We start from the raw sequence: 23,864 nt of genomic DNA on the forward strand, positions 1-23,864 counted from the left end.
TCCCAACGAAATATTCACAGTGATTGAATTTCCGCTAGTGTTACAAATAACGAGGGGAGATACGGTAAGATGCGACGGTCCATGCATTACTAGTGGCCGTCGTCTCAAAAACCCAATTGGGTTCGTTCTTCATCAGTCATGTCGTTGAAGACATTTCGCACATAGGCGATCTGTTCCTCTCTGGTTTCTTCCTTCGACGTCTCCTTCTTCTGTGCGAGGTCTTCTCGCATCTTCTTGATCCATGTGATCGTGTCTGTGTCTAACCCGGGCTGTATCGTTCTAGCACGGGTGAAACTTCCAGACTGGGGGTGGAATTGTCTGTCGTTGGCTATATGGCCCTTCTTTCCGCATAGGAAACATAATCCTTCTTTCATTCTCTTTTGTCGCTCGTTCGGGGATAAGCGCGAGATATTGACACGATCAACATCCATCGCGTTTGGATCCTTTGCAGAAGCCGAGTAGTAGGGACGATGGACAGATTGGCCCTTTCCTCGCGTCGTCGTAGTGGCTCCTCGCTTGAAGATCTGAGCAGATCTCCATTGGTTATCAAACCGCGAGGCGTATTCGTACCACTTGTCAAGTGTCTTGGGCATGCTTTCCATCCCATATATCCTTTGTCGGAGTGGGTCGTTAAGCCCCCACTTGAAATACTCGATATTTCCGGCATCTTCTAGTTTCGCCTTGGATTCAAGCGATCGGAATTCGGCAATGTAGTCGTCCGCAGTACGAGTTCCTTGCTTGATGTTACGCAGCAAGGTACGAGCGGTTTCTTCAATATTTTCATCGCCAAATGCTTTGTTCACACTCGCAATGAAGTCTCTCCAGCTCCCATAAGAAAGGAAGTCATCATTGGTGAGTTCCGTTTCTATGAAGCTCTGTGCCCATGATCCTGCTGTTCCTCCTTGCATGTGCGATAGCACGAATGCGATCTTCTGATTGTCCTCTTGGTAGACATGGCTATTTCCGGCCATGTAGTTCTTGCATTGGTTTATAAATTCCCTAAGCTTCGAACGGTCTGAACCGTTGAAGATCTCGGGTTTTCTAAAACCAAGTTCCTTCTGGCTAACATGGTGACGTCCTTCATCCGTGGTAACTGTAGCCATCGGTGGTATGTAATCGGGTACGATTGGTGCAAGAGTCGGTTAGGGTACAGGATTCTGGGCAGGGGGGTTCCAAGGGGCGTCTGGTCTTTCTCCTGGATAGGAGGTCGTTATACCGCTGTCTGCGATGTGCTGGAGCACTATTCCACCAAGATTATGGGGAAGTGTCCTTTCAAATTCCTCTGGGGAGTAGTCGAAGTTGTGATTGTCTGGCCTGATGAATACAGGCCTTCCTCCTATGAAATGTGCGTTTCGTTCTGTGCTCCACTCCGCTTGGGATGGGAGGTGCTCGCGGTACTGCTCTGGAAGAGCGGTCGGGTTGATGTAGTTAAAATCCAGCGTGGATAAATTCTTCTGTGTGGCCTATGTCTACACGTAGACTGCACACCGTCCTTAACTAAGTGGGTTCGTTCGTCATCGGCTAACAAGCCTGTAGAGTGTCTTCTGTCTTCAAACTGATACGCCTATTTGCTGATTGCTCGAGTGATTACCTCAGCCTCCTCGGCCTATTGGTCTCTCGGACAGACCCCTCTCCGAAGATGAGTGATCAGTCTATCCCTTCAGCTACCTCGATTACAGAGTAATCTCAAACGGTGCTTTAGCAATCGAATTGGGTGTATCGTTCAGTCTTCAAGGTTCGGTCCGGTCGGTAGTTCGTTGTTAGACTCTAGGAAGTCACAGAGAGTAATAAGATCTCGACCTAATGTTACGCGGCAGCGAAACACGAGCGTCTAGTCGAGTCGTCACGAGACAAGGTCTTAGTCTAAGACACAAGTCCGTTTAAGTGACACTTCTGGCGATGTCCTCGCACTGAAGGTCGATCAGAGTTTGTTCTTATGACTCGTAGTAGCTGTCTGCTACTGACGGTCGATCTCAGTCAAAGGCAAGTGAAAAGCTGGTTTAATGGTAACCAGGTCGAGATGGGGATCCAGCTCGACAAGGTCGTCTACTTATACAAAAGGTATCCGCAGTACTACGCAGTAATGCAGGATCGTTCATTGGTTAGATAAGGTGAAACGATGTCTAAGCAGGGTAACAATGAGGAAGTAATATGTATGGGAAAGCTGAGTAAGGTCGTGAGAGATAATCAGTACTAATGGGGATAACGAGTCGTGTATCGGAACGAGGTAAAGATGAGGCATACATGCACGTCTTGCATGTGCAATAAGAAGAAGGTCCGGAGTTGGATCCGGTGTAACCCTAGACTAGGGGTTCTGGACATCTGGATAAAGAATCGGAGGTTGCGCTCCGATGAGTCACGTGTTGGATCACGTGGTCTGGTAACGTAAAGGGAACAAGGAAAAGAAAAAGAAAAGACGCGTCACAAGTGGGGAGCGTTGTAACACTCAGTCCCCTTCCCCCTATTCTCACAATCGTCATTCATCTGCTAAGCAGATGTTCAATGGACTTCACTTATCGAGGGTTAGATCGTGAAGGAGAAAAATATAAGATGAAGACACTGGGTTTGATCGAAGCTTAGGGAATTATGTTTATATCCTTTCACTATTATCCCTGGTCATACTTTTAGTTACAAGTGCTCAGTACACTGTTTGTTATGTTTGTAACTTGTTGAAATGTTTCGTTGATTCTATTTGTTATTTGCTGTATAAATGAGTACAACAATAGCCTAGCTATTATTTCTATTTATTTATTATTACAAGACAATAGCCTACTATTCATAACACTAAGAACTATTGTTCCTATTGATTCAAGTGACTATTATTCTTATTGATTTACTTAGCTATTGTTTATTTTCGTTATTGTTTCTATTGAACCTTCTGACTATTGAACACCATTTTTAGTATATTTTATGAACAACCTATTATTGTATATAGGCAATTGTTCATCCTCCTATTATTCTTTTCGATTGTTCTTGTCTATTATGCTTAGGACCTCATTTTCCCAAGTTTTAGTATATAAAGGCCCTTATCTGAGACAGGAAAAATAATATACATATATTCACACTGATATTTACATACAGTCACGTGCCAAGCAATCAAGTACTACTAAGTCAAGTAGTAAAATCTCTGTCTAAGTCACTAGTAGTTTATAAGTACATAACATTGTACTTACTGAATTACAAAGTCTATCGCACAAGTCTTTAAGTTTATAAGTCTCAAGGTCTGATATCGGAGTCGATGTACTTATATCAGTCAACTCTACTGAAGTTAGTATTTTATCCAAGAAGGGTATTCTACTACTTTGTTCTTATTTCTAACACCTAATTTACTTCAGTAACAACTGGGATATAATCTGACTTAAGACCAGTCTGATTATCTCAGAATTTGTGGAGATTTGAAGTCTTGCTTGACACCAGACATTTTTATTAAATCACCCAAGTTATAAGTCAATATTAGAAGTGTAGGCCTGATAGATATTAAAATCAGGAATCATCCTTGCCATGTGTTAGCATCAGCCCACTCCAAGCAAGTGCTATTATATTTGTATAATTTTCGGCCAAGAGAATACTGACTATTATCCCAGGCCTTTAGGGTTAAATCTGGGGTAAAGGATAATCCTAAAAAGGTGGTTGCCTTTTTTAAACATTTTTGCTTCACATTCTTTGGATTCCTGCACCTGCCCGTGGTAATCAGTCATTTCAACTTTGCCTTGAATTTCAAGGGGGACTTGCAATAAGCATCATCCAGATCAAAGTCCAAATTCATGTTCTAGCCATGCAACCATCTCCTCTACTAACCCCTCAGCATCTAAGGAAGCCAGTATAGTAATGAAAGAAGGTGATCATTATACTGTGGTCAGTATAAGCACTTGAGTCAAGTTTGAAAGGACCAATGTATGCTAAGCTAAGCTTAACTGCATGAAATTGACAAGTTTCCCAGCAGAAACATTCTGAATGCTGACAAAATCAAGAACATAATATATGGCTATGTCACCTTTATGATCACTTTGCTCATTCAGGACCTCCTCCATCAGCATGTACTCATCAAAGATCTCATGGGTATACTTGTGCATGATAGTGATTAGGAAGTGTCTTGTCTTTGCTAAGCCCATAGAGTACCCCAAATCACCATTGAGAACAGGCTTGCCTGAAACTGCCATTAGAACCTTAGATAAATCATCTGAATCTCAATTACCATAAAAACTTATGAACATTATTTCTCTAAAGTAAAGCATGAATTTCTGAGTAAACACATTAGCTGCAAGGATCTTCATCGTAGGCACCACAAATATCATCCATTGGATGAACAACTTGCCAACTGGTGAAGGCATGCTGCATAGGATTATGTACTGCTTTTCTTGATTGCGCAGGATTTTCTTATAAGTTATGATATCATTGAGGTACTTTTGAAACCAGTAAAAGTTTCTCAGATGGAGTAGCATGTTGATGAGCATTAAGAGGCATAGCTTAATACCTTTTACAGATTGACTGAAGCCATGATGATATAGGGCAAACATAAGAGCCAAACAGTTTTTGCAAGCTTTGTACCATTTCCTAACTCCAGCAGAATTTCACATGACTTCACTGTCATTTGTGTGGTGTAAATATGTCATCCATTAAACTAATTGGAGTTCAGCAGTGCATCATAGAGGTATCATGCATGTTGCACACATAGGTTGCAAGAATCACATATAAAGGAGTAGCTGAGCTCAATCACCAGTGGTGGCCACCATTGTATTACAATTGCCCACAACACTGGGCAGGCCATTGTGCACAACTCACCAGCCATTGTAATTGTAATAACACTGGGCACATTGTAATACAATGGCAATTACAATGCCGGCCACATTGTAATACAATGGCAATTACAATGCTGGCCACATTGTAATTGAAAAAAGAAGTGTTCACAGTAAGAGTTGAACCCCTGACCTCATGACCGGAGTTTTGCTTATATAAGCTACATAAAATATGTGCTTTAACCACTACACCATTAATGCTTGCTATTACTTCAACCTCAATTGTATATAATGAGTCTGTCCACTACAATATAATATACAAGCTTCTATTACAAATACTAACACTTGTTACTGTTCCTTTCTTAACTCTTTGTTAAATACTATTATAGTGTCTATTTATGTTCTCTTACTTGTTTATCTCTTTTTCTAATTCTTTAAAGTAATAGTATTAGATATAATATTAAAATGTGCATTAGAAGCTTGTATATTATATTGTAGTGGACAGACTCATTATATACAATTGAGGTTGAAGTAATAGCAAGCACCAATAGTGTAGTGGTTAAAGCATGTGTCTTATGTAGTTTACATAAGCAAAACTTTGGTCATGTGATCAGGGGTTCAACTCTGACTGTGAACACTTCTTTTTTCAATTACAATGTGGCCGGCATTGTAATTGCCATTGTATTACAATGTGCCCAGTGTTATTACAATTACAATGGCTGGTGAGTTGTGCACAATGGCCTGCCCAGTGTTGTGGGCAATTGTAATACAATGGTGGGAACCACAGCTGGCTCAATGCTACTGAGATCATTGTAAATATGCTTATCAAGGGTTGGCAGTAGAATTCCCATTAACACTTCCTTCTCAAACATGATAATCATTTCCTCTAGCAATTTCAAATATATTGCCTAGAAGATGAGTATAATGAGCTGATGGCCATAGAATAAGAGCTCCATGCTCTGAGAGTCCTGTCACCTAATATTCAAAACATAGACAGAATTCAATGCCAGGTACGAGGTATAGTGAAGGAGCTCCTAAATGTGGGTAAAGAAACAGGAACATTTGTTTTTAATGAATGGATAGACTTTGTGAACTATACTACATAATGTAATATGATGTTAAAGTAGAAATTTATGAGACATTTGCCAAATTTACTCTTTGATATGCTCATCAGGTTGTATATGTGACCATTTCAGAATTTCTCAGAAAGCTGATGCCCTTAAGGTCCATTGCAATTTAGCAAGAAATGTCTTCTAGTTCCTTAACCTGGCCTAATATCTTAACGCAGTCATACATGATAAAAAGTTCCTTTCTTGAGTTTATACCCTTGCTTGACAGTTAAATATCTGGAGTACCTAACTACTCATCTTTGAAACTCATCTCGGCATCATAGTCCAACATCTGGACAAGTAGGAGCTCAGTGCTAATGAACCCAGCATATGACTATTATTTATTCACCTGCCACAAGGACAATCATGAAATCTGAAGTTTTTCTTTATTGTGAGAAGGACAATAATGAGGGCATGAACTGGATGAGACATCATTATCATCTAGAAATGCTGCAGCAGATGCATCATCATTTAAAACTATTAATGCATTATATTCTCTTGCAATGGTGGTCAGAATAGCTTGTTACATCACTTAAGGAAAATGCCACACATTTTTTAAGGATGCTAGGCTTCACCTGGTCCTTTGGTGGGGTCAGAGACTGTTCAGCATGCGATAATATTGCTTTATACTTTTTTAAGGCAACATTAGCAAGTGAAGGTGGATGAACAGCAGGAAAAATGACTCTTGAGAGCTGCACAGGATAGTATGTCACTTTGGACTTAAAAATAACTTGCACAAAGCTTTTCACAAGGACTAAAGACACCACAGATGAGACATGTTTCTGATGGAAGTGTTCTAGCATATTCTGTCTTGACGAACATCTATGTACATAGTGAGAAAAGGGACATCTTCATCCTAAGGAATATCCAGAACAGCCTGATACTGCAAATTGTGGTTCCTGAGGATATCCTCTTTAAGAAGATTGAACTATTGTACAAGCAGTATGTCATCAATGAGAGAAGCATCACTGTGTTTAGTTTGGCAATCCCTTCAGAATACTCAAGGTCCCCAGCAAGTAGCTATAACAGTTCTGGTGTTTGGTCACAGCTAAGAGCTGGCCAGGGGTAGGTCAGTCCAGAGTCTAATGCTAAGGACTACGTCCCTATGTGGGCAGTTCATAATATGTGGGCAGTCCTATATAGGAAAGTAATGGGCTGATAGTAAAGGAAGGTCTTTGTCTGCCCTAAAGCCCCTTATTTGCCCTGATATCCCTATATCCCTAAGGATCATTACTTGTCACATGATGCTTGGGGTCATCTTTGGGACATCCCTTTTGGACCATCCCACAGCTAAATTAATTGATTCTAGCTAGCATTCAGGTATGCTTTCTGGGTAAGCTGATTATAAAAGTATATAATATAATAGTATAAAGTATTGCTTTATTTGTATCTAATAAGAGCAGAGGTGTCTATAAAAGGAGAAATGCTAAAAAAAGTGGAAAATCCCACACTAAGTTTCTAAATTCACTCATGATGTTAGAAATACTCTATTGCCTTTACTAGTATATACAGCAGGTTTATCAGATTATATAATAACTGAAACAGGCTATATAATAGTGCTTATTTCTGTGTTTCAAAATATATTTGACACTTTCTGTTATAGTGCCCAATCTAACCTCATACAATATTTATTGTATAGTATCTGATGTGGACATTCTATAACTTTCATTATAGAGGTTAAGAGATAGAATAAGCTATATACTAGTAAAAGAAATAAGATTCTCCCCACAAAGATATATTTAAACAGAAAAGCAAGGTATTTAGTCCAGTAGTCTGAGGAAGTTGTACTTGGGGCAGATGTATTTACTACACAACATTCTGTGCTAAAGGACACAATAGGACCTATAAAATGATGTTTCATTGTCCTAATATAGAGGGACATCCCATTGCCTCAGTACAGAGGGATATCCCATTGTCTCTTTATATCAAGAAATGTCCATAGTCTGTCTGACATCTGAGAGGCTCTTAGCTACAACACACTATAGATTATGTTGAAGCTAAGAGCTAGGTCAGAAGGGTATCCTGAAGTGGTAATAAATAGTATATACTCAGCACTACATATACAAATGAATTTGCATATATTATAATCTAAAGTTAACTGGTAGTCTATGATAGCAGCTTCTATTATATGATATAGTACAAAATATATAATTTATTCCTGCATTGACAAGTCAGTTGTTCAAGAAGGTCTGGAATGACATCTACTCTAACAAGTCATTTAAGCTTAAAAGATATACTCTGGCAAAATGTCTCAACATACTTAGAAAAACACCTATATACCATAATCAAATGTCAGTTTACATTTGTGAAATGCGCAATATACATTTACAGCCTTAGAAATATAGGTCTAGCATGCATAGTAAGAAGAAACCAAGCAGCAAAGTATCTATTATATGAGCTATAAGCCAGAAAATGGAAAATACTGCTACAAAGCTCCTCTCTGAGGAACGCACGGACGACTTCCACCTCTACCTTTACCGATCACGTGACAATGACGTCACAGAGCCTAGACTGACCATGTGACAATGATGTCACCTACCACATGACCATGATGTCATCATGGTCATCGCCCTTATCTATCTGGCACGGATCTATATGATCATCTGACGATGTGCGCCTTGTGCGCAAGCCTTGGATCCTCTTCCTATCACACATGCGACAAAGGCATGTTTGCCTCACCTTTGCCTTACCCTTACGATACAAATACCGAACCTCATGGGCATGGCCCTAGACCCTGATACATGCGCTAGATGCACGATGACCTCGCTGCTGCCTTGTCTTTGCAGCACGACCTTATCTCCATATGGACAGATTGTCTCTCACGCAGAGTCATGACTGACTCAGCATTCTCACGACCGTGGGACAGGTATACGAACCCTGTGCCCTTGTATTGATACCGATGGACCAATCGTAGTTCTAGTATTACAGGTAGACAGACGCCTGTACTTGTATATAAGACCGACAGGACAAGCTGGAGTCCCCATCTTGTCCTGGTTACACATCAACCAGTTTTACCATCTACATCTGTGCGACAGATCGACCTTGGTCTGCAGACAGCGGCCAAGCGTTCATAAGACTGCTCCACTGGGCCGACCTCTGGTCATCGCTATGACTGGAGGTTGGACCCCTCACGATTGACTTGAGCCCTTGCAAAGGCCTAGTCACTAGACAATGAACCGGATGCACGGTGGCACGACTGGCCCCCGTAACAAATACCAGACTATAGGAAGTTCAAAATACCCCCTGGCACCCTTTGACCAGTAATAACATGAGGGAGGTTCATGGGAGAACCTATATAACAGGGAAGACCTGAAGCTCATGAGTCACTTCAGATAGTACCAATAAGTAGCTTCCATATCAAAACCTCCTCAACTGTGAGATATCTCACAAGGCCAGTGGGCCATCCACAAATTCCATGGGCAGACCACCTCCTGAGAGGCTCTTAGCCACAACGAACAGTAGATTATATTGAGGCTAAGAGCTAGGGATGGGAGATACCCTGAAGTGCACTTCACTGACAGTCATATAAGATGAAATTGAAGTGAACATGACTAGAAGAAGCTTACAGTGTCCACCTCACTGAGCAGGAAGATATGAGCAGTTTCAAGTCTGATGTAATCTGCACTTGCAACTAATTAATTGGCTCATAATACAGCATCTGTTGCAGTCTCAGACTCACAGTATGAAATTTGTTTTCTAACTGAGTCATTATCAGCTATTTCAGTAAAAGACATTGCTCAAAAATGGACGTGTGGAGTGTGTGTATAGTTAATGGAGTACAGTGACAGGTGGGGGACATCTGTGGTTAGGTACACGATGATCTGATCTAACTCTGTAGAATGTACAATATATCAGTAGTGAGTATAAAAGAAAGCATAGAGAAGAAGTTCACTAGGATGTGAAGTGCATATGATGTAACATCTGGGCTAAAGCTCATCATTGCTGCCAGGATCAAGTGCAGCACCAGCCATAGTGCAATTGTCCTCAACTCGAGATGAATAGAGAGCTCATTGCAAGAGATGTAGCATACTGGGTTGATCCAGCTGAAGAAGGTTGAGATTGAAATGCCTCTATGCTGAAAGAAGCCTGAAATGACTTGGTAAACAGAGAGGCCATGGTGTGAGAGTTGAGCTCACTGGCCACTTCTGCACCATTCAAGGAGCAGAATATATGTATATTGTGTCTGGGAATCTCTGCAGCAGTGAATGTGCACTGGATGCAATTTCCAACAATCTGGTGAGAGTTACACAAAACTTATTTGAAAGCTAAAGTGAAAAAGTTTAGCATAAGTGACTCCAGATTTATCTAAAAGTTGTAGATATGGAAAGCTTATTGTAGAGTTATATTTACTTCAGGATAGGTTTCAAATGTTTTCAGCAGAACCTGCCTAGATAACAGGTAAGTTATTTAGCCTATCTTTGCCAAAAATTCACCGTGAATGTGGGCAGATTATGTAAGGAGTGCATGCTGTACAGAAGTCAGCTCAGCTGTTTGCACTTCGGGCAGGAGAACAACGTCTGAATGTATTTACCTGTACAGAAGTCGGCTGTACAGGGTTGTAAGTAACATGGCAAGAAATACATGTATGTAAACTACTCACCTCAGCCGTTCGCACTCTGGGCGAGAGAACAACGTCTGAGGTGTGCTACGTCTACGAGACTTCCTTAAGTGAGAAACGTATGTACCGTATGCACAGCAGGAACTAAACTAAGTATAGTAGTAGTACGGAAACTGGGAACAAAGTTAGCAACAAATGTTTGACCATTCGGGTATATCGGAGACACATGCGCTCAGATTGTCAGCTCCAGCACTCCCCCTCAATCCTAGCAAAGTCCCAACGCAGTGGCAAAATGCTTGACTTTTGGACTGGGGAGAGCTTTAGTGAGGCAGTCAGCTACCATGTCTTCGGTAGGGCAATAAATGAGTTTAAGTTTTTCTTCTTCAACAATCCAACAAATAAAGTGGAAACGTATATCAATGTGCTTCGTGCATGCATGATACTGATTGTCGCGGGAGAGAGCGATGGCGGACTGATTATCGGAATACAGGGTAATGGTCTCAGAGAATGGTTGAAAAACTTGCCTGATTAGGGAGCACGGCCAGAGCGCCTCCTTCGCTGCATGTGTCGCTGCCACGTACTCTGCCTTGGTCGTTAACAGCGCAATAAGCTCCTGGCATTTCAAACTCCAAAAGACCGCGCCGCCGTCGATGAGGAAAGCATAGCCCCTTCCGATCTTTGTGCATCGACCCATCTGCATCCGTATAGCCTACCAGATCCAGCCCCTGCGCACCATAGGTAAGCTTCAAGTCCTTGGTGCCGGACAGATACCTGAAGACACGTTTGACAGCTTCCCAATGCGCTCTCCCGGGATTGTCTGAAAACCGCGAAAGAAACGAGATGGCATACGTGATGTCCAGCCGCGTACCAAGTGAAGTGTACATCAATGAGCCCACAGCCTCGCGCTACGGGATGTCGTGCATGGCAGCAGCCTCAGCGGTCATCTGTGGTGACTGCACACTTGACAGCATCATGTTCAGGTCCATAGGTGTGGTGAGTGGCTTCAAATCTTCGAAACCAAACCTCTAGATGATGGAATTGATGTATGACATTTGCGATAGGGCGAGCGTGCACGCAGAGCAATCGTGTTCTATGGCGAATCTGAAAATCCAATGGATCTCACCCATATCTGAGATTCCGAATGCCTTTCGGAGTTGCACCTTCACCTCGTCGATCAAGGTGCGCGACGACGCGATGACAGTCAGGTCATCGATGTATACAATAATCACGATGAGGTCAGTCCCTTCTATGCGAAAGAAGACAGCCTGGTCGACATCGCACTGTACCATGCGGAGGAATTCCTGCAGTGCACGCAGGAGTTTCTTGTGCCAGTGATAAGCACTCCGGCGGAGGCCATACAGAGGTCGGAGAAGTCACAGCACTATCCCAGGCTCTTTTGTGAGGTTTGTCCCAGGAGGTAGGCTCATGTAAATAACCTCGTTCTTCTCAAACTCACCATGAAGATAGGCACTCTTCACATCGATCTGGTGGACCTCAAAATCGTGACGAGCAGCGAACGCGAGCGTGACACGGATGGATGCCGTCTTGGCAACAGGTGCATAGGTATCGAAAAAATTGACACTGGGAATCTGCAAGAATCTGCGAGCAACAAGCCTCGCACGATACCTGTAAACATTCCCGGCGGCATCCTTCTTCGCAGCAAAGACCCAACGATAACTGACAACATTTGCACCTGTAGGTGCCTTCTCAAGACGCCACATACCGTGTGCCTCAAGAGCGCGCAGTTCCTCTGTGATCACCTCTTCCCAGCGTGGCCACTCCGGCCTTTTCTTCACCTTGCCTATCATCCTTGGCTCCAGTCCCTCAACATCTGCCATCTTTGCCGCCATCACAACGCCTCCTATCAGCTCTTCAAGCTCCCCCTGAAGCGAAGCTTCAGCGCTGCGGGATTTTTCAGCCTCATCAGGCACTTGCATACCGGTGGGCAGTTTCTTTGACTCTGCCTTCCCCGCGCATATGTCGCAGACATAGCGTGTCAGCTGGCGGTTACGAACAGGGCGCAGCGGTATATGTGGTAATTCGGCAGGTGTCTAGTGCGATGCAGGCTTAGCGGGCACATTGGACGGCACGAGCACATTTGATGCAGGCTCGGGTGCACTAACGGGCAGGTCGGGCGCACTGATGGACAGTTCAGCTTTGGGCTTGTCACCAGCAGGTTCCTCTCCCTCAAGCTCGAGGCCGTCATCTGAGTTTGGCGACACAGCATGTGGTTCCCCAAACTGCACATTGCGCTCAACTGTGATGGAGCGCTTGTCGGGCCAATACACCCAATGGCCTTTGCTCTGCATATCGAAACTGACCCAATGACCAGGTTTTGCATGCTCGCCCATCTTCCCTGTAGCTGTATCGTGGATCCAGATGTGTGCACCCCACTCAGGAATACCAGACAGATCCGGTAAGTCACCTGTCACAGCTTCGTATGGTGTGCGACCATTCAGTGCCTTCGTTGACATCCGATTTTTCAGATAAATCACATGCAGCACAGCCTCTCCCCACAGGAATTGTGGTAAGCCCACAGCAATCAGCATTGCATGGCCTTTCTCAGCAACAGTGCGATTTAAATGTTCCGAGACACCCGACTCGCCGTAAGTATCATGTACGGACAGCTTCTGTTCCGTGCCTTGCTCTTTGAGGTGCCTGACAAATGCATCGCTCAGGTACTCGCCGCCACAATCTGTGTTCAAGACAGTGATGTCAACACCCATGTGAGTCTTCACCCATGCTTCAAAGGCCTTGTATGACATGAAGGCTTCGCTTTTCTGGCGCAGCAGGTAAGCAGTTGAGAAGCGACTGCAGTCATCCGTAAAACTGATGTAGTACTTCCGACCACCAAGAGTTCAGATGCGAGATGGCCCCCACAAGTCAGAATGGACTTCACCACTGAACTCGGTTGCCCGCTCTCCCTCGTGCTCCTTCGGCACTGGTCGCCTCGTGCTCTTTGCACGAATGCACACTTCGCAAAGTTCAGGCTCATCTGATTTGACGAGCTCAACACCATGCACTAGGCCTTTCATCACAAGCTCGCGCACGGCGCAGGGCGCAATATGACCCATAAGGCAATGTAATTGCATGACAGTAAGTTTCTTCACATGTCGTGCAGCATACGTGGAGAGTTTCTCATGCTGATGCACCACTGTATACAGCCCCTTCATCTTCGGGATCATTCCGAGAAGATGGCCATCACAATCGTGGATCTTGCAGCGCTGCCCACTGAACGTCACAGTGCAGCCTGCATCATCAATGTGTCCAATTGAAATCAAGTTGAATGTGATCGCGGGGGTGTACAAGACTCGTGTAAGTTTCATTTTCATCGGTCCGGGACTATTTGGCACCGCGATAATCATATCTCCAATGCCAGTAGCAACAAAGTCCTGCTGGTTTGCTGCATTCAGCAGCTGCAGCATTGTCTCGTGGAAGGTGAGAAAGTCCTCTCAGAATGGTGACATGTGATGACTCGCGCCTGAATCATACAGGTCTGTAGGGTAACTTGACTTGGGTTTTGCAGCTGCCAGTGCCTAAGACAATATCAGGAATGCGAGGAGCATCTTCCTCATTCGATTCATCTTTGGCCACTGCAACCTCAATTACCCAATCGTCGACCCACAGCATCTTCGATAACACATCCATGGGGTGCATCAGGAAAACCCCACTTTTCCTTAAAGACCTTTGGCTCTGAAAACCCTTATTTAAGGCTATAAGTTCTCAAATAAGTCTCAATAAGTTGGATTTCAGGCACTTAATGTAATATGGCTTATGCCCTTTTTGTCCTTATTTCCTCAAATAAGAACTATAAGTCTGTTTAAGGCAGTTAAGTGTTCTCTTAAGAGAAAGTTGGGTTTTCCTGATGTGGCGGGCAGCTTTGTGTGCCCTGGCAACCTTAAGACCGTCCTCGTGCGAGATGGCATCGCCGACATCACAGCTTTGTGCATCACTCGCGCTCTCATCATCGAACTCGCTGGCAGACGAGTTTGACACGGACACCAAGTCTGGCATCTCGACATTGTCAGTGGAGGCCTCTGTGAGTGCACTATAATCTGAGTTGTCATCGCTGACAGACCAGAGGTCCAGCACAGATGACACACTGTCATCCGAGAAGTCGGCAGGTATGAATGCTGACCAGGCACCTGCAATGTCGTCAAGGGTGACTGCTGACACTGCGATAGGCTTCGACGTGGACTTGGATGGCTCGGCACTTTTGCTGCCCTTGTCCTTATCTTTACTGCCCTGCTTTGGAGTCGGGCAGTCAGCCTCTTTGTGTCTCTTGCCACCGCAGTTCCAACACACACCAACAGGCTTGCGCAGACCCTTTCCCTTGCCACCTTTTGGCTTCTCACTCAACACCATGCTGGCTGCGACACTGAGATCCTTTGCCTTTGGCATAGCACCCTTCAACATCTTCCGGCGATCCCATTTCTCAAGAACGAGTGCCATCAAGGTCTCGGCATCAAGGAGTGGCTTCTCCTTGTCAAGGTTAATCTGACTCCACACAGCGGTGGTACTTGGGGTAGTACTGAACATCGCCGCGGCACGCTGCTGCATCAGCATCGTGGCTTTGGCTGTCGCAGAGATTTGCGAGATGAATGCAGAGAGGTCGGGAGGTAGGAAAGCAATGATCAGTGAAGCATACTCGGCTTTGCTGATGTTGATCTCTAGGTTGAGTAGCTCCTCGTGCTTTACAAGGATACGATCAAATTCGGCATGTAGGTCTGCACCGGGGTTATAACGCAAGTTCGAGAACTGCGTCCGGAGGTTCGACCTGATTAATATCGACTTCTGCGTGAACTCCGAGACAATGGCAGACCAGATCTCGGTAACGCTACTCCTCCGGTGGTACTTTGTCACTGTCGTGTCAGATAGCTTCTGCGTGCATCAGGAAAACCCAACTTTTTCTTAGGGACTTATTTAGACTTTGGGGTCTGACAACCCTTATCTAAGTCCATAAGTGTTGAAATAAGTCTCAATAAGTCGAATTTCAGACACTCAGGGAATATGCCTTTTTTTGTCCTTATGTCCTTAAATAAGGACTATAAGTCCATTTAAGTTATATAAGTGTTCTCTTAAGGAAAAGTGGGGTTTTCCTGATGTGAGAAGATAGAGGGCAAGGTTCTCCTTCTTCTGCCATTCCTGAATGAGGTCTGTCTCGTCCGCCGTCGGCTTGCCTGGATCTGCAGCGATGAGCTTCTTCAACGAGCCATCAAAGTGTGACCATACACCTTTCTGGTGAACTGCGATCTCGAGACGATGCTGGAACATGAGCCAGTTCCGGCCGGTCGTATCGAGCTTCTCGAAAGCATTGGCATACTCGGATAGCGAGACAAGTGTAGTCATAATGAGAATAGAGTTTGAAGCAATAGACACAGTGGATTTTTCGTGAGACGTGCAAGGCTATGAAGAGCCGGGGCTCATAACCTGTAAGGAGTGCGTGCTGTACAGAAGTCAGCTCAGCCGTTCGCACTCCGGGCGGGAGAACAACGTCTGAATGTATTTACCTGTACAGAAGTCAGCTGTACAGGGTTGTAAGTAACACGGCAAGAAATACATGCATGTAAACTACTCACCTCAGCCGTTCGCACTCCGGGTGGGAGAACAACGTCTGAGGTGTGCTACATCTACAAGACTTCCTTAAGTGAGAAATGTATGTACCGTACACACAGCGGGAACTAAACTAAGTATAGTAGTAGTACGGGAACCGGGAACAAAGTTAGCGACAAATGTTTGAACATTCGGGTATATCGGAGACACATGCGCTCGGATTGTCAGCTCCAACAGATTATTGAATGGTGGTGCATCCAGTGGTGGTTGTCAACATCAAGTGAGTGACGGGCCTGGGCGGGCCGATGTGGCGGCTCGCGGTCACGGGATTCTGCGTATTGTTCGAGTTTCCACGGAGCCCGTCTCTTTGTCCGCTGCGATACCCGCCACACGCGCCCTCGCGCACCCCGTTGCTCACAGCCTACACATACGCTTCCCTATTCTAATATGTCGCACACCACTCGCCCAGGTCCTCTCCAAGAGCTCCCCCTCGACCGCTTTCTCCCCGCTGAGCCGCCCACGCCCTCGAAGCACCGCGCCCACCTCAAACGGCCCCACTCACCCACCCACTACAGCCCCGCCAAGCGCCGCATCCTCACCGAGGAGGGCGTCTTCTCTCCCACCAAGTCTCTCAAGAGCCCGCTCTCCGCCTCCAGCGCACGCTTCGCCCCCGCCCACTTCCACGCCCTCCTCCAGGGCCCGGACAGCCCTGCGCGCAGGCTCGACTTTAGTGCTGCTAAGCCCAGAGATGTCCCCGTTCATGGAACACTGCCCTCCAACGCGTCCAGCGCCCCGCTCGCACCCTCCCCAGTGCTGACAACGAAGACCGTTCGCAGCCCCCCCACAGCCCCTTCTGCAGCAGCACCTGTGCCCGCGTCATCTACATCGTCTAGGAGCCGTCGCGCATCCCCGGCCGATGACACAGATACCGACACCGACACCGACATGTGGTACGACCCGCGCCCATGCTCGTCTTCCACGCAGACGCCCGCCCCGGTCCTCATCGCGCGCGAGATCGCGCAGCCCGACAGGCAGTCGGTGCATTACCCCGGCTTCGACATCTACCAAGACCCGTGTCTGCCCCTCCCACGCCCTATCACGCGTTCGCGCTCGCGCTCCCAGCCGCTGTCCGACGCGGCTGACGCGCCCCAGGGAGACACTGCGGCGAAGAGGGAGGCAGAGAAGGAGAACGTCGCGCCCCGCCGTCGCACGCACAAGTCTGCCGGCGCCCCCGTTGCCCCTGCGGAGGCGGTGTGGCTGAAGGCAGGGCTACTCTCGCCCGCGGGGAAGCAGCCCCAGACAGAGCGCACCGGGATGGGGAAGACCATGCCTACCACGCCGCATGCGAAGAAGATCTACGAACTCCCTATGCTCCGCGATGGCTCGGTAACACCAAAGAACCGGCGCCGTCCGCTGGAGCTGGAGCTCGGGACGCCCGCTCACACGCCTGTGGGTAGAGCAGCTCGGAAGCTATGGAGGATGATGATGGAAGAGGAGGCAGACGCTGTGGAGAGCGAGGTGGAGACGGTGCTGTAAGCTGATGCTGCGACGATGTATGTTCAACCGAGGATCCTTCCACTTTTCATAATAACGCTGGCGACTCCCCATCCCTCTCATCTAATCCCCTCTCTCCTTCCCAGTTCCTCGCAGTCACCCCCTCGCAGTCACCCCGACTGACCCCGCGATATATATCTGCTCATCTACCCGAAAAAGTTTACGTGTTGATTCACCGCTGTTATATACTCTTGATTTGTCCACTCTTTTGGTTATGGCTTTCTATTGTGTTGTATCTACCATACTTTCTCTTCATGATGACTCCGAATGCTCGTTTGTTCCCCCATTTTCACTCGGGACGGCGGAAGATCTGACGCGTTGTTGCGCGCTGTTGACGCGTCGAGACGACACGTTTCCGGGCGTCTATATAGTTGCTCTCTCTCCCTCTCCGCATACAAGCTGGACACCATGTTGCCACGAATATTCGCCCTCGTCCTCGCCCTAACGCTCATGTCCTCCGTCCGCGCCCAATTCGGGTTCTTCGAGCAGATGTTCGGCCAGCACCAACAGCAACAGCAACAGCAGCAGCAGCGACCGCCAGACGGCGTCCCGCAGTGGGTCCTGCAATCCGACGCCGGTGCGTTTGTTCTTTTCCCTAGCTAAATGGTTTTGGGCTGACGAAGGCGGGACGGTGGACAGTGCCGTGCGCGCAGTACCTTTGCCCGGACACGCTCTTCTGCGCACCGGGCCCCGCGGCGTGCCCGTGCCCGGACGTGCAGGACGTGCGGTGCGTGGTGCCCGATGCTGCGGAGGGGGGCACGGTGGTGTGTGTGCGGGGCCGGGTGGACTGTGCGGAGGTGACGAGGTTAGCGAGGCCGTTGGGGAAGTGAGTGCGCGAGAGGAGGTGAGTGCGCGTGGTTGTGCTTCGGGCCTCTGGGGCTGATGCTGGTGCTGTGAAGGCTTGGTTTTTTTTCGCGTAGGTTAGTCGGGTTCGGCGCGCGACGACGACATCGAGACTCTGCGCGGCGCTGTACGGAATATGTCCAATGAGAGAGAAAAGACGGAACTTTACATTTTCGATCGTGGATGTGCGGGACTGTGCGCGGTCCGCGTCGTCGTCGCGTGGAAGTACAACGTGGTTCCGCAGGATGAATCGACGCAGGGCACTCCAGTGCAGGTCGTATCCGAGCGTGTGGGTCATCAGCTCGCGAGGTGCGTCAGAATTTGCACGTCGTACGATCTCATGTGGCGCTTTGTGCGTAGGGAACCGCGGATAGAGACTTTGCTCTGCCGCTACTGCAGTGAGGTTCTCTGCGCGGTTGTAGGTGACCCCCGCAGTGGCGAGGAACGACAGGTGAGTTTGTGCGATTGTGACACGGACCGAACTTTACAATGGGTGCAATTCTCGATAATCGGGCTGAAGTTCGGAGCGAAGTCTCATGCTGCCGTGCAGGGCATGCACGCTATGCATACAGGAAATAAGGTAGGAATATGCTGCGTCTATATGTTCGTGAGTGCGGCGCGTGTAGAAGGCGTGGAAAGTCGTGGGGCGGAGGAATCAAAGTGCCTTGGAACGAATATGCGTGGATTGTATGCAGGTGGGTTTCTGCTTCGTCCCAGAACGAAACCCGGGCCGGGGCGCAGGTTGCTGTTTGTCAAAAGAAAACAATTTCGGTGTTCTACTGTAACTCACTTGGTGGGCCTTTTGTCTTCGGTATATCAAAGCCAAGGGCGCTTCAGGTGGTAGTCTCAATCATTGGTGGATTTCTGCTTTCACAGTCTGTGGCCCGGTGTCACGCTGTAGTTTGATACGATCGTTCAAGGCGTACTAGAATATCTGACATGCGGCAGCGCAACCCTGAACCTTCATCCTGTTAATGGTGGTGCGTCTTTTTCTGACATACTTATTGCTACCGTGAGCGAGCCGCCGTCCTAGCATTTCTGTGGTTAGCGGGATATTGAAATGAACGACCAGGTCAAGCGGTGAGGATCCCGTGTTTATCTCTGCTTCCGTTGCCAGGATTTACAGATCTCAGGACAGGAACGTGCAATTGCAGCGATCACTTACGCGCTCAGTACATGCGTCTGATCCGCCGAGCGAGTCGCCGGGGAGCTAAGCTCCAGCTCAATGTCAGCATCGGCAGACTGCATGGCAAAATCTCTATCCGCCGTGCGGGAAGGAATACGAACACAGAAAACGGTAACCAGTAGCGTCGCTGCGGACAGCGGAATCAAACGTCGTCCTGTGGTCCTGCTCTTCCTCAGTCAGCTGCTGTGAGCGTTGGTCGATGCGTGCTTACCGCCGGCAGTGACCCTCGTGGCTTGGCAGCCGCGAGCGAAGCCGCCGAGGACGGTTACGCATACATTATCGATAACGTTGAGTTTGTTCGACAGAAAATCCGATGCACTCTGTTTTATGACTTCTTCCGACACCCTCCCGCTATTGGCAGTCAGAGGCAGAGTTTTACCCAGTGGAGTGCGTACCCTCATGGTGCCAATACAGTCTCCCGGCAACGGGCCTGCGAATGTTTTGCCTCTGTAGGCATGCCTATCCTCGTTGATGACACTCATATAGTCATTTTTAGCCAGAAGGCGCTCCAACGCCGACCCGAACACCTTTTTTGCGTATGGACGAGCGCAATATTGCTGTTCCCGACAATGATGGACCTGGAATATGGGCATGCCAAGGGCGTCTGGTATTAAAGTATACCAACGTTCTGCCTGAACTTATGTGCCTCACGAGGAATCGACATCCGTGCTAGAAGGAGCGGAACGCCTCCAAGTTTCGTTCTGCGAAGATCAGTTGTGGTTGTCAGGGTTTCGTGGGTGAGTGCTTGCGTGCTGGCTTCACATTGTCTGCGCCGCCGCCGATCAGACGTCCACGATTGGGGGATCTTACATGCCACCTTCAGGGAGTTCGCATCCTCCGCTTCGCGTGCGGGTTCTCGAGGATTGTTTGTGGCACGCCAGAACGCTTGATCTGTGGTACTTGCAAGCGAGGAGAACGCTAGCCATCAAGCTTGGAAGAGCGATCGAAGCTGGGGCCACAGAGTGCCAATGCCACGCTCTTGAGCATGACGAAATCCGTGGAACTTTGATGTCGAGAGCTAGCTGAGAACACCCCTTGCCTTCCACGTCTCATAGGTGCTTTACACCCTTGTTTTGCGGATGTGCTTATCTCCCGGTTTCGCTGATAAGCCGCTCGACCTCCCGAGATCGATGGCGCGTTCGTTCACAGGCGCTTGCCAGCGCCACCCATGCACAATCGCAGATTCTTTCTAGGCGTTTACCATTGACTCCGAGGGTCATTTGGCATGCCTGCTTTGATTCAGTGCGATGTCGCCGCATCTTCGCAGAGCTTGATTGTCTCAAGCAACAATCACGACGGATGATGCATCAGGGAACGCTGGTTCGAGGTTCCTTCACATCAGCAGTACGTGTGATCCAGCACCAAGGAAGCTTAGGCAAGAGTACTCAGCCGGAGAATGCCGAGACCATGGGTTAGAGAGGGAGGGGTGGTCCTGTGGTCCTAAATTGTGTTTTGACAGCGACTACTCGGAATACTCAGAAAAGGCTTTTTGCACTTTATAACCACTTCAAATGCTTCAGAATTGTCCACAGCATTCATGGTAAGGCCCAGTGACTGTGAATCCCTCAAAGAAGTGAGCTGCAAGGTCTACATATGAGTAAGGGCACACAGGCTGCCATGTGAGCATTAGTAAGTATCTCTGCATGCACTGGGGGCAATTTATTGCAGCACCATTTCAGCTGAATAAATATGCATATGGCACTACTGGTAGGTACTGACTGCTTTTATGATGAGATTTGCATGGAAGGAGAATGCTGGGTGATTTGTGTGTCGGTGAGTGCAGATACGAAATTATATTAAATTTATACCTAGTACTTTCCGTGAGAATAATATTCCATATAAGGCAGTTAACCTGCCAAATATGGCAGGAAGAGGGAGAGAGGGGTCCCCTCGGGGCCCTTATCTGACTTCTTCGACCTGTGGTAAGGAACTGACTTTACGCCACCCTCTTGAGCTTAGGAATAAGGTCTCAAGCATGTCAGTGTATACACGTGACGTTCCGAAGTTATCAGGTTTGTGGCATGTTCTGTTAGTTATCACTGCAGCCCTGACCTTGCTTGGTGGACTGGTGTCAGTAATTACGCGTACTTGTGCCAACGAATCCACCCACTTCTGCTCCTGACGTTCTGCGCTACTTCCTGGTCGCGCGGTCAGGACGCTTGACGTCGCTGTCTGGCATCCTGCACTGCCCTTAATCTGTTCCGACCGCGGACATAGATTGATTGGTGAATACTGGTGGGATGAAGAAAGCACTGGCGTTGCGCCCTGGCAGTGTGCCGTGGTTCGGCGCGCTATGCTCCTTGCGCGGTGCATCTTTCCGGATTTTATCAACAGACATAGCACCTTCCGGTGATCTTCCCGACTGCGCTGCAAGTTGATGAGTATCAGCCATTGACAGCCAACATCTTCGTGGCAGGAGCGAAGAGGCAGTTCTCCCAAGAGATGACAGATCTGTTCAGAAGTGGGATATAAATTCGATAGGTGGTGGTGCTATATGTGCGTTCAACCTCCTCCACCTTCCAGCCCCATCGCACGCCATGATGTTCACCTTACAGTCTATTGCCCTCCTCCTTGCAGCAGTTCATAGTGCTGCTGGTCAATCGATAACACCCTCCAGCGTGCAGCAGGCGTTCATGGATGCCAAAATCGTCCCTAATGGCAAGTATAAAGCTCGCAACCTTGCCAAAGCTTTTTCGCTAACGGTTTATCACAACTTGCAGTTATTCCGACGTTTGACCCGATCGCAGTATTGAATGTCGCTTTCAAGACATCTAATTCGACCATTGGGGTCACTCCAGCAACCAATCTCACCGTTGAACGTGAGAACTCTCCATGCGCGAATATTGGTGTATGCGAGGTTGACTTGCCGAACCAGAGACGGCGCAGCCACCCAGTTTCGCACTGACTTCCTCCAACACCACCCTCGACGGCCAGACGTTCGTGATTGTTATGATCGATCCCGATGCGCCTACTCCCACGAACACGTCGTGGTCGCTTGTCCGCCACATCTTGGCAGGGGATTTCCATGCGTCGGGAAACTTTAGCCTTGGTGCACCACTGACGAACTCGAGTGCTGCGATCACACCCTTCATCGCACCCGGCCCTCCCGCAGGGTCACCTCCCCACAGGTAGGTACAGACTCAGTATCTTTATCGTGAAGCCTGAGGATGCCTGCAGGTATATCCAGCTTCTGTTTATTCAGCCTCCCAACTTCGACACCCTTGCTCCCGAATATGTGAACACCTCCAGCTCAATCCCTGCACGCTTGGACTGGAACCTCACCTCCTTCAGCAAGGAGGTCGGTTTGGGTAGCCCTGTTGCAGGGAACTTCTTTTATACTGGCCCCGATGCATCAAATGCGTCGTCTTCCAGCACGTCGTCGGCGCCTTCTTCAACCTCCTCGCCTTCCGCTGCTAAGGGCATGTCAGACAACTCTTCCCTGTCAATCATATTCGCGACATGGGCACTGACGGCTTTGGCGTTGGGTCTCCAAGTTCTGTCGTAGAGTATGTTTCTGAGTAAGCACCCTGCACGGTTGCGATATGCGCTGTCTTTCTTGTTTGCATGCTTCCTATCGCTCCAAATGGGAGGAGCACATCTAACGGAGGCACACCGTCTACACTGGAATATTTATCGTATTGGCTCTAGGAGAAGGCATCGTAATTTACACATGTTTTGGAGGATGTGCGGGGAATAATCACCCTGTAGGACAGTGATACGTACTCACCGACGGGGCTTGCACAGTATGAGATAATTGCTAAACGTCGACAGCACGATAGTGCACCCGGACCGTTCTAGTAGTAAGAACTGCCTTGATTGCTGCGCAACCGGCATGCCAACGCCAAGGGTCCCGAATCCTCTTCCTCTCCCTTTTAGGAGATTCATCGATGCGTGCATGTTTTTATGATCAGTTCACCAAGGGTTATCATTGCATGCTGAGCCTGCCGCGCCCGCTCCTGTATACGCGCTGTCTGGAAGTGTCACGGTTGCAACATGGTCCTCTTCTTGTGCGTGTGTGCGATTGCGAGTCTCAGGCACACCATTCAATTCATTCCTCCGAATCGTTCTCGATATCGATCGTGAGTAATTCTTCGAGAAGAGGTGAACACTTTAGCGAGTGTGCTATCGCACCAAAAATGTAGCAACCGTTCTGATTCGCCCATCCTACCTTAAGCATGGCGCTCGCATCTGCAGGGGTTGTTAGCCGTTCTTCTGACGTCAATCGACTCTCAAAGATGAAGGTTGCATGTGCAGTAGTCTGTTATATATTGGCAGAAGTTTGCTACAAGAGCAAGGCTAGCGCTGGTAGTTCTCTGACTAATGCG

At 47.7% G+C, this 23,864-nt stretch overlaps 9 protein-coding genes across 9 annotated transcripts; 3 read left to right on the forward strand and 6 right to left on the reverse strand.

The window, feature by feature from the left end:
• Nucleotides 1–104: 104 nt before the first annotated feature.
• On the reverse strand, nucleotides 105–1,103 carry SCP_0211970 (hypothetical protein; the record flags this gene model as incomplete). The annotated part of the gene is made up of 1 exon (XM_027755107.1): nucleotides 105–1,103. One exon carries the CDS (start codon nucleotides 1,101–1,103, stop codon nucleotides 105–107), a length of 999 nt encoding a protein of 332 aa, XP_027610908.1.
• A 10,673-nt stretch (nucleotides 1,104–11,776) lies between these two features.
• On the reverse strand, nucleotides 11,777–12,340 carry SCP_0211980 (hypothetical protein; the record flags this gene model as incomplete). The annotated part of the gene is made up of 1 exon (XM_027755108.1): nucleotides 11,777–12,340. The coding sequence occupies one exon, from the start codon at nucleotides 12,338–12,340 to the stop codon at nucleotides 11,777–11,779; it is 564 nt and encodes a 187-aa protein (XP_027610909.1).
• Nucleotides 12,341–12,454: 114 nt separating this feature from the next.
• On the reverse strand, nucleotides 12,455–13,168 carry SCP_0211990 (hypothetical protein; the record flags this gene model as incomplete). The annotated part of the gene is made up of 1 exon (XM_027755109.1): nucleotides 12,455–13,168. One exon carries the CDS (start codon nucleotides 13,166–13,168, stop codon nucleotides 12,455–12,457), a length of 714 nt encoding a protein of 237 aa, XP_027610910.1.
• A 93-nt stretch (nucleotides 13,169–13,261) lies between these two features.
• On the reverse strand, nucleotides 13,262–13,828 carry SCP_0212000 (hypothetical protein; the record flags this gene model as incomplete). The annotated part of the gene is made up of 1 exon (XM_027755110.1): nucleotides 13,262–13,828. The coding sequence occupies one exon, from the start codon at nucleotides 13,826–13,828 to the stop codon at nucleotides 13,262–13,264; it is 567 nt and encodes a 188-aa protein (XP_027610911.1).
• A 364-nt stretch (nucleotides 13,829–14,192) lies between these two features.
• SCP_0212010 (hypothetical protein) lies at nucleotides 14,193–14,969 on the reverse strand (the record flags this gene model as incomplete). The annotated part of the gene is made up of 1 exon (XM_027755111.1): nucleotides 14,193–14,969. The coding sequence occupies one exon, from the start codon at nucleotides 14,967–14,969 to the stop codon at nucleotides 14,193–14,195; it is 777 nt and encodes a 258-aa protein (XP_027610912.1).
• A 468-nt stretch (nucleotides 14,970–15,437) lies between these two features.
• SCP_0212020 (hypothetical protein) lies at nucleotides 15,438–15,752 on the reverse strand (the record flags this gene model as incomplete). Its single annotated transcript, XM_027755112.1, has 1 exon — nucleotides 15,438–15,752. One exon carries the CDS (start codon nucleotides 15,750–15,752, stop codon nucleotides 15,438–15,440), a length of 315 nt encoding a protein of 104 aa, XP_027610913.1.
• A 651-nt stretch (nucleotides 15,753–16,403) lies between these two features.
• SCP_0212030 (hypothetical protein) lies at nucleotides 16,404–17,492 on the forward strand (the record flags this gene model as incomplete). The annotated part of the gene is made up of 1 exon (XM_027755113.1): nucleotides 16,404–17,492. The coding sequence occupies one exon, from the start codon at nucleotides 16,404–16,406 to the stop codon at nucleotides 17,490–17,492; it is 1,089 nt and encodes a 362-aa protein (XP_027610914.1).
• Nucleotides 17,493–17,918: 426 nt separating this feature from the next.
• Nucleotides 17,919–18,340, forward strand: SCP_0212040 (Long chronological lifespan protein; the record flags this gene model as incomplete). The annotated part of the gene is made up of 2 exons (XM_027755114.1): nucleotides 17,919–18,087; nucleotides 18,150–18,340. The coding sequence occupies 2 exons, from the start codon at nucleotides 17,919–17,921 to the stop codon at nucleotides 18,338–18,340; spliced, it is 360 nt and encodes a 119-aa protein (XP_027610915.1).
• Nucleotides 18,341–22,172: 3,832 nt separating this feature from the next.
• SCP_0212050 (PEBP-like protein) lies at nucleotides 22,173–23,044 on the forward strand (the record flags this gene model as incomplete). Its single annotated transcript, XM_027755115.1, has 4 exons — nucleotides 22,173–22,197; nucleotides 22,260–22,358; nucleotides 22,415–22,667; nucleotides 22,717–23,044. The coding sequence occupies 4 exons, from the start codon at nucleotides 22,173–22,175 to the stop codon at nucleotides 23,042–23,044; spliced, it is 705 nt and encodes a 234-aa protein (XP_027610916.1).
• Between the last annotated feature and the right edge of the window lie 820 nt (nucleotides 23,045–23,864).

Source organism: Sparassis crispa (assembly GCF_003851025.1).
Source record: "Sparassis crispa DNA, contig_000001F, whole genome shotgun sequence".
NCBI classification, from domain to species: domain Eukaryota; kingdom Fungi; phylum Basidiomycota; class Agaricomycetes; order Polyporales; family Sparassidaceae; genus Sparassis; species Sparassis crispa.